Genomic DNA, 9633 nt, shown 5'->3' with positions numbered 1-9633 from the left:
AGGAGTCGAGCTTTCCTTGTGCTTGCTTTCATCCGTCGCAACAAGGCTAACAATGTGCACGTGTGCGTGCGGGCTTCCTTCAGCCTCCATCCTCTTCCTGCTCTTTTGCGCTGTCACCAGGGAAACGCCGGCAGAGATACGCCACTCTTCCCCCGTAGCTTAGCAGCAAGCTCTACTCTGATTGGCTGGAGGGCGACCAGGTGCCGGACTCCATTTTGTTCAGAGGGGCTCAGATTGGGGATGCACCCGCACCGATATCGGGCTGATAGAGACTCAAACAGCTGGATGGATAACTGTGTCAAAGGGGCAGATCTATTCAATTTAGTTTTACGTTTGTATTCTGAACATCACATCCTGGAATTGTAATTCCTGCTTTGTTTTGACCAATGTGCTGCATTAAAAAGTGACACACACAGCTTGATAATTTCACACTGGTAGCGGGTCGGTACTCGGCATCGTCCGATACCCAAAACCCAGGTATCATGGGGTCGGTGCATCCCTAGCTCTCGGGGCAGAAAGGAAGGAGAAAAGAAAAGAAAGAAAAACATCAGCGAGAGGTGAAGAAGGTTGGACAGGATCCTCCACTGCTGCAGCTGCACACGAGAGAAACAACGAAAGCAAAGCTTCAAAAAAAACAAAGAGGCATACGGACGAGGAAAGAGGGAAGGTGTGAGACGTGATTGTCGGACTCCAGCTAGGCTTTGATTGGCTAGTTCTGTCTCTCCCTCTCTCTCTCTCTCTCTCTCTCTCTCTCTCTCTTTCTCTCCATCATTCTCGTTCCCTGTTGCTCCGTCTGGCTTTTTCATTGGTTGACTGAGGGCCCGTCGACTCGCCCTCTGCTCAGTCCGGTCCAGTAGCTGTGGTCCATTATTTTGTCATTTCAGGGATATTGAAAGGGGGAGGTGTGTGTGTGTGTGTGTGTGTGGGAGGAGGGGCGGGGGGGGGGGGGCTGCGGTCGCCACTTGGTCACTAGGACCGGACGCCCGGTGGCGGTCCTGAGCTGTCCAATGACGTCTGAGACGCCAGCCGCGTGAGCGGAGCTAACGTAGGGTCCACCAATGAGGACGGCGGAAACAGTTTGTACCAGCCAATCACCGTGCTTGAGAGGTCCAGCTCCTCCAATAAGATCTGTGCTACGCCCATAAAGCATTTGTGGTCCAACCGTCCGTAGTCGCCCCAAACTATCACCTAGAGGAGAGAATGGCAGGCACGCGTTAGGCTATTTAAACCCAGTTTAATGCCACTTTTAACTCTAGTTTCAGGTTTAATCCTTGTTGAACTCAGGTTTAATCCTGGTTTAACGCCAATTTAAATCAGGCTCAATCCTGGCTTAATTCTAGTTTGTAGGTTTATTATTGTAATTCACACAAAGCAGTTTAGTTTACTCAAGTCTTAGTCTACAGCTCTGGCATAGTACACTACGGTGATCTGTTAAAACGTAACCTAAAAGCTTTTATTTCATACAGTAATCCCAAAAATTGTACGGCCATAGGTCATTGTCTATTTGAGATTAAAGGGAAGACACAGGCAGAATTCTTCTTACCTGAAGCACTCTGCCCTGGGGACTCTCCTCGAAGAGCAGGTGCTGCTGGTAGAGTGGCTCCAGGGTCTTTCGTGCAATCTTGGTTTTCTTTTTGGCTTTACAAGTTCCATTATCCAGCAGGTACACCTTGACGTAGGGCGCTGTGGGGGCGGGGTTTGGAGGGAGGGAAGGTGTAGGGGCGGGGTTTGGAGGGAGGGAAGGTGTAGGGGCGGGGTTTGGAGGGAGGGAAGGTGTAGGGGCGGGGTTTAGAGGGAGGGAAGGTGTAGGGGCGGGGTTTAGAGGGAGGGAAGGTGTAGGGGCGGGGTTTAGAGGGAGGGAAGGTGTAGGGGCGGGGTTTAGAGGGAGGGCAGAGAGAATGATGGAGGGAGAAGCTTTTGTCGGGTTGTGCCTGTGTTTGAGTTTGACATTCAGGCATTGTGTTTCATGTTTGTGTGTGTGTGTGTGTGTGTGTGTGTGTGTGTGTGTGTGTGTTACCTGGGAGGGATTTGGAGCCTTGTTTGGGGGTAAGGCCTCGTGCCCTGATCACCTCCACTTCCAGCTGACCTTTCTTATCCATCAAACCGATCTGAACGTCACCTGTGTGTATGGGAGCCATGTTACGCAAACACAAGTTTACACACTTTTTGCATTAGAAATGAAGAGGTTTCTAGGTCAGACTGTGCCGTGGTTTCATATGGAGCCATCACTCACCCATGGCAGGCGTGGCCAGTGTTTGCCGGCCAACCAGCTGACCAGGGCCCAAACCGTCCAGGAAGTCACTGAATTGACTGTCGGCGCCCAACCGCATACCTGAGAAGATCAAACTGACACACACACACACAAATGATTCAATAATAAGGGTACAGTAGTATTTTCGGGGAAATGGGTCTCTATAGAGTTTTTTTTAATATGAACAATAATAAGAGAAAACATGGTTTGAGCAGCTCCAGGTGTTCACCCAGAGCTCTATTATACCAAATATTAGTACAGAGACTGGAAGGAACAGTGTGTAGCAATGTATGTGTATAGACTACATGGTACAAACAATAACGACGCTACAGGAAATGCGATAGTTTTGTTGTATCCATTGAATTCAAGCTAAATGTCTCCACTTCAACCAACTATTGACTTCGCGTAGAGAGGAAAATAAGAAAGATTGTGTCATAGTCCAAATACTTATGGCCCTGACTGTAATCCCACGCAGAAGCACAACATATTTCATGAGAAATCCTGTCGCCACAGCCAAGTCATAGCTCTTACCCCCCCCTGCTATTTTAGTTTAATGAATATTACAGATTACAAAATAAAACTGAAAAAAAAAGGTGGGAATTAGTGAGGAAGTCGCAAATCCAAATCCGTTTGCGGTTTCAGCACCACGGACAGCGCTGTGGCGTTCTCTTGAAACACAGCAGTTGGGCTACTGCTATTTCATGAAACACGCCAAGTGCACGTCGGTCGATGCTTTGGCGTACGTACTTCCCCTCAGAGCTGTAGCTGTTCATGCTGCCATCGGTCGACTCTCTGCTGGCCTGCCGGTTCATGGTCGACCCTCCCCGCGGGTACTCCACCGCCATGCCGGTCTCCACGCTTCTCTGGATGCTGCTGCTGCCGGCGCCCTTTCCCACCTTCTTCCCTGCCGGGGCTTTTCATGGCAGAAAAAGAAGCCGTTAAATAACCAGACTTTGAACGCACCATTTCATCTTTTTTTTTATTTAAACCGAGGCTCAGCTATCAGGCGTCTCATGCGTCTCATCGCGCCTACTCAAAGCTCAAACTGCACCGGGATTTGTACAGATATATGAAATAAACAAGGAACATAATACTTCTTTTTGGCATCAGCTCAAAGGGTAGAGACTCTGACAAGCCTGATCACTGTAGGCCGAGGTTCATCGATACGCAGGCCACCCCATGCAAATCCCACGGTGACCTCACCAACAACAAGATAAATACTTAGCAGCTTTTAGGATGCTCGAAAATGTTCTACATTTTGTTTTGGGGAAATAGGTAGAAATATTGATGATGAGGTCACTGCAGGAAGAAAACATGACTAATGGCTACGGGACTCCACCCAAAACTAGAATGCTTGACAGGGATGTGAAGGTAGTAACTTGGAAGGTTGAGGAAATCAAACATCTGTGCACATCTGGACTTAAAGGGGGAGTTCAGATCTTTTTAAAAGCCCGACGTCCTTTCAGTCCACCGCTGTTTCAGATAGACTTCCTGCATGTGCGTTCACGTGCAACGATCAGACTGTCCAGACAAAGTTTTGGTTCAGGCTTTCTCCAAGAACTGAACTCAGCCGGGACAGAAGAGGATGGAGTGAGGGAGCGTGCCGGAGACAGAGGACGGGCCGGGAACCTTTTCATCCTGAGGGAGCTATTCTACAACTCTAGCTCTCTGCCATTGTGGCTCCTCGCTGTCTGTCTCTCTCTCTTTCTGTGTCTGTCTGTCTGTGTGTCTGTCTCTCTGTGTGTCTGTCTCTCTGTGTGTCTGTGTGTTGCAATGCTGTATTTTTTAAATCTTCAACATTATTCACCAACATTTCTGACCGATGAATCCTTAAACATTTGCTGTAGCAAGTATCTGACTGTCCTCTTTTTTTCTGTCTGTCTGTCTGTCTGTCTGTCTGTCTGTCTGTCTGTCTGTCTGTCTTTTTCTGTCTGTCTGACTCTGCCTTTCAACTATTGCTTTACCTTTCTGTCTTTCCACCGCCTTACCCGCCGCCTCTGAAATAACACACAACAACAACAACAAAGCCAATGAACAACAACATCATCATAAACAACAGCAACACTGGCTACATTGAACGTGTTCCAGCGTTAGTAACCTACTGAAGTCTATGTACAGCGTGTGAGCGTGTTTGTTTTTCGGTTTTTGAAGAAAATGCATAAATTGCTTTTTTTTTCTTTTCTTGAATGCACCCATGATGCAACCTGTGAGTTAAACCAGCTCTTTGACACATCAAGTCATTAAAACTGTCAATAATTCACCAAATTCAGGTTTATGACCTGAGAGCCAACTTGAGATGACTTTGTGTAAAGGAAAGATATCAATCTTATAATATAATTATCTCATAATAATACCAATAACTATTATTATTAACAAAATATCTGGCAGATATGCTCAAATATTGGTTTGTGCTTCATTAAACTGAGGCTGTGCAACGTGCATACAGTGCACTTCATTAAAAGTAGGCTCAACACTAATTGTAGTTTATTTTGAAAAGTTTCACGCGTGCCATGCATACTTTATTAATACTTTACATTTGCCCTCAAACACATTCTGCGTGTTATCAAACCTCCCTGGGGGAACCTTTGCGTGCGTCACGTGACCATACGCTATGACTGGCCGGTGATTCTCCGTCAGCGAGGTGTGTGTGGTTGCCGTTGCCGTGTGTGTGTGACCGTTCCGCTGACCCGTCTGGCTGAGTTGCGAGGTGCTCCGGCTGCGTCTGGACGGCAGGATGGCGACGACGCGCTGGCTGAGGCTGGACCGCCGCTTCTTGATGCCGCTGCCCAGGCTCCCGAGCGCCGTGTCCGATTGGCTGCCGTCGACGTGCTCCATGCCGTAGATCTCGCCGCTCACGCTGGTGCTCTTCATTATGTTGCGGCCCGTTGCGCGCATGGCCCTGCTGGTCATCACGCGTCAAGTTCAACACATTTATGGGACTCAATACAGCGGAAAATGAACGGAATTGATACACACAAGAAAAAGCAAAGTGGGCGAGTGTGTGTGTGTGTGTGTGTGTGTGTGTGTGTGTGTACCTGAAGCGTCCCCGTGGTCTCTCCGACTGGATGGACATGTAGCTGGTGCTACTGATGCGAGAGGCACTGCTGGTTCGAGAGATGGCTGACACGTCGCTGACATCGCTGTCCGAGGACTTATGGGACATGTTCTCGCTGCTCCGCCTCTGGTCCTTGTAGAGCTGCGGGAAACACAGGTCACACAGCGGGCCGCGCTCAGCCAGCGGTCGGAGCAACGGAGACGGGTGTCGTGGCAGGTAAAAACAAGAAACACCTGTGCTTTTCTTGTGCCAAGGAATTACGTCCCTGTGTGTCTTTTCTTAACGACATTCCCTCGATGGAAAGAGGTCAAAGAGAGATGTGGACAAGAAGCGTCAGGGGACAGATCATTTGACCAGCTATCATCACGCTGCCACTTCCAGGTTATTTCACTCAGCATGGATCCTTTTTCAAGCAAAGAATTGTATCTAAATATATATATATATATCTCTTTAAAACGGGGTGACTGTCCTGCAATGTCAAGCCAAAATGTGCTAAAGGGGACATGAAAGGGTAGATCAAGCTATCTCGTCAGGCAAATACGTACTTAAAAGAGTGTTTGGGGCCTTTAAAGTAGCCTCAAGACTACTTATTGTAATATGTATCACATTAATCTGTCTTACATGCTCATGTTTTGGAAAAGTGATGCACTTCAGCAACATGATGCTACTTCCTCTCTGGCTCTCTCATTCTCCCGCCGAGTTGGTGTCAAAGTCAGACTGAGTGAAGCTGAATGATGAAAATGAATACAATGAAATCACAGCTGTGGCCCACCTCCCGTTTATTTTTGAGGGCTCGGTCCAGGTCCTGTTGGCTGGAGGTGGTGGCAGCTGATGCCCGGTTGGAATGGACCCTCATCTGGAGCTGACGAACACACTCCTCTGCTACCAGGGCTACACACAAACACACACACGGACACACAAGGAAGTCAATAAACTCCCACTTAAATCAGACACCGCACCGCGAGTTGGTTTGCTGAACGTAAACATGCCGTCCTGACACCGACTCGGCGTGGATCGGTAGTCAAACTGTGTGCTGACTCATCTGCAGGTCAAACTGTGCGTGTCATATTTTCAATAAATAGCAGCAACGGTTACGCAACTTTCTATGTTTTTTCACGCAGACTATTTCTTGGCAGAGAGAGCAGTGACTTCCCGGGTGTCTTGTCTCCAACTGTGAGGTTGCCAGGCAACCAGCAGATGTTATAGAAATAAACAAAAAAACAAAAACAAAGTGTCCATGCACAATGCCCTGCTGACTCTCAGCTGGCCTGTCCGGACCCCTCAAGGAGACAGTGGGATGTTTTAAAGTCGGTGTATTGCTACAGCAGAGGACTTTAGTGTTTCAGTGTTTGTTCAGATTCACTAAAGTCACACGAAATGTACCACGAGCCTAGCAGCCTGTCGAGGTGGAGGGGAAATGACTGCGTTTGTGAGTCTAGTGGCTTTGAAGAGAGCATAGATGGATATAATGGCTTCCCTGTTTGTGGGCATGTGAAGTGGTGAATATCCCAAATATGACGTACATGCAAACTGATTTTTTTGGTGTCTAAAATACGTATTGCTACAGCCCTCCATCCACATCAGTACATTACTTTGCTTTCATGCTGTTGTGTGCCGACCGCCGTCTACTGCAAGTAATACACCGGCTATCACACAACCCCCAAACTCTCTCTTTAAAGCAGCGGTTCTCAAACTCTTTCTGTCGCGCCTCACTTTGGACGAAGCAAAATGTTCAGGCCCCACCGCGCCAACAACATTGGAACAAAATGGTCGCACTTTTTGAGACTCCTCCATCCGTGCTTTTTTAATTAATAGATCAAAGAAAATGTGGATCCCTGTTTTCCCCCCATAGTTTCATGTTGAAGTGTCCTTGAGCAAGACACTGAAGCCCCAGAGCTCCACAGCAGCACAAAGCTCCTGAATTACTAAGGATGGTAAAAATGCAGAGAACAATTCCCCCACTGTGGGATTAATAAAGTATTCTTAAAGAATCTGCGCCCCACCTGTAATACCTCCGCGCCCCACTAGAGGGTCGCGCCCCACAGTTTGAGAACCACTGCTTTAAACCAAGATTCATGTATTTTCATTTTTATAGAGGATGTTGGTGTGTAGATTTGTGATGATGATGATAATAATATTAATAATAATAATAATAATGTCTAAATTCCACTGCATCAGTCCGCTAAAGTCTCGCACATGCGTCACGTTAGCACACGAAGCCAAGCCGGCGTACCTTGTTCTACAGTGCTGCTCTTGGAGGGAAGCTGTGGGAGTTGCCTCACTCGGCGGGCGGAGGAGGACGTCACTGAGGAGGAAAGAGACGCACCACCTTGCAGGTGGCCCCTGACACAAGATGATAGTGATAGTGAGGAAAGGGTGGGAGACAAAGAGAGGGAGAGGGGGACGGGGCAAAAACAAGGATGGAAAATATGGGGGGTGAAAAAAAGAGAGAAAATTAAATTAAAGTCAATATTTTTGTGACACCGCAGCGTCGGTTGTCACTCGCTGGATGGAGTTCACATGTCTGGAGTTACTCCGATCAGCATCATTTAAGACATCACAAGTTACTGAAAGTCACCTGAAGGAACACAAAACACTGAGCAAGAACAACAACCAATGAACCGGTCGTTCCACGTGTCTTATCCTAAGATGAGCAACATCCAATATGTAAAGTTACATTAAAAAAAAATGAAGCGAGGATGTGTCTATAGAGGGGGGAAAGTATACGCCGTGGGAATGAGAGAACAGCAATAATAGTTTGGTGATAAAAATCTGGAGCAAATTCAGAGTGAAGCTGGTTCCGGGGAGGACGGTGAGGATCCTGTCGCAGGAAGAGCAGCAAATAAAGGTTCAGACGGAGGAGAACACAGAGGAGGTGAAAGCCTTCAAGCACAAACCCCACCGCGCCTGCAGACACACACACATCGGTGATCCATTCTCACGACAGGCCCGAGGCCATGAGAGGTCATTCCCATTTCACCCTGAAGTACCCATCATGACTTCATCCACTCAGTGTCTTCTGGCACGTTGCCAAGCAAATCCATTGCATAAGCTTATGATAATAATCATAATAGTATTACATGTTTGAAATAGGATAAAATAGAACTATATTATTCCCTTCTTGTGCCAGAGTTTAACAGAAGAATAACAGAAAACAATAGAATAATATGCATATATATATTATTAAGTGTAAAACAGGTAAATATAGTATAAATATAGTACAAAAAAGAAAAGGTTAATGACATCAACATGGGATTTAAAAGAAGAGTACAAATATAATATGTATAATTAGTAATACTAACACCACTTCCTAAAAAGTGGATATTATGTCTTCATCTTGACATGAAGACATCAATAGTTCCATTGGAACAAATTTCCGTTACAAAAATATTGTTGTACTTCTGAATAATCTATGAATTATGCATTTTGTGCATTTTAGACGTAACTTACAGATCTGCTACAAGTGTAGATTCCCTTCATGACATGTACACAAACACACAGAAACACACACACACACACACATAACGGCAGCAGCGTCCGAGGGTTGTGATGTCACAGAAACGCACAGACACACAAAACACGTAAACGCATGAGCGAGTGAGAGAGAGAGCAGCCCTGTTGTGTGTCTCCTCTGCCCACCACCACAGAGTCTGTCGACTGGTCCGTCTGAACTAAAGGGCCACTCTTTCTCGGGGAACCTCCTTACCAAGGGGCCGCAACGGGGCCTTCTTTTCTCTGGAGCCCCTTAAGATGGAGGTGGGCTTGATTCTGGTACACACACACACACACACACACACACACACACACACACACACACACACACACACACACACACACACAGTCACAGGAGTGCCATACAAACCCAAAGCCCCCGCAACACAGTGTGGAAGCAGCAGCGTGTGTGAGAACAAAAGAATGGGAAGAAAGGTCGGGATCGAGGGAAAATAGAGAGAAAAAAAAGCAAAAGAATACAAATAAATGAAAAGGTAATCAAATCATGTGACATTCAAGTTAAACTATTGGATGGATAACCATCATTGTTAGTACAATGTCTCCCCGCAGGTTAAATTCTAATATTTATTTTATATAACACTTCCACCGGGTTCAACTTTGGAATTTGCATAATACATAAGACAAAAGTAAGCGCTGCAAAAGTTCTGCTGAACTGTACTTTGGGTGTAAAGCTAATATAATTCACAAATGTTAGCATTTAAAATGCTCAGAGCATAAGTTAGCGTTGACCAGGTGGCAACCACTGGGTTTGAAAAGTGAAGCCAATGCAGAAATGCCTTAAACCTGCATTCTCTCTCATGGCCATCAGGGGGCG

General features: G+C 46.6%; 1 protein-coding gene across 18 annotated transcripts in view; it reads right to left on the bottom strand.

The window, feature by feature from the left end:
- Positions 1-9633, bottom strand: part of rims1a (regulating synaptic membrane exocytosis 1a) — an 86270-nt gene that overhangs the window by 1542 nt on the left and 75095 nt on the right. For 7 of the 18 annotated variants that reach the window (XM_068567342.1, XM_068567345.1, XM_068567344.1 and 4 more), the window contains 10 exons: positions 7540-7649; positions 6079-6197; positions 5287-5447; positions 4939-5153; positions 4216-4248; positions 2999-3164; positions 2234-2346; positions 2018-2119; positions 1544-1683; positions 1-1188 (listed from right to left, as the gene is read on the bottom strand). The exon at positions 1-1188 is cut by the window's left edge and continues 1542 nt beyond it. In XM_068567342.1, coding sequence (XP_068423443.1) covers positions 970-1188; positions 1544-1683; positions 2018-2119; positions 2234-2346; positions 2999-3164; positions 4216-4248; positions 4939-5153; positions 5287-5447; positions 6079-6197; positions 7540-7649 — 1378 coding nt within the window. In that variant the 3' untranslated portion in view covers positions 1-969. The remainder of the gene's footprint in view (positions 1189-1543; positions 1684-2017; positions 2120-2233; positions 2347-2998; positions 3165-4215; positions 4249-4938; positions 5154-5286; positions 5448-6078; positions 6198-7539; positions 7650-9633) is intronic. The other 11 variants (XM_068567347.1, XM_068567346.1, XM_068567350.1 and 8 more) reach the window with 3 other exon arrangements.

This window comes from Clinocottus analis, unplaced genomic scaffold (assembly GCF_023055335.1).
Source record: "Clinocottus analis isolate CAN_PGR_092001 unplaced genomic scaffold, fCliAna1.0.p SCAF_8, whole genome shotgun sequence".
In the NCBI taxonomy this organism is placed as follows: Eukaryota; Metazoa; Chordata; class Actinopteri; order Perciformes; family Cottidae; genus Clinocottus; species Clinocottus analis.
Note: the sequence above shows the minus strand (reverse complement) of the source record. Positions and strands in the feature narration are given on the sequence as shown.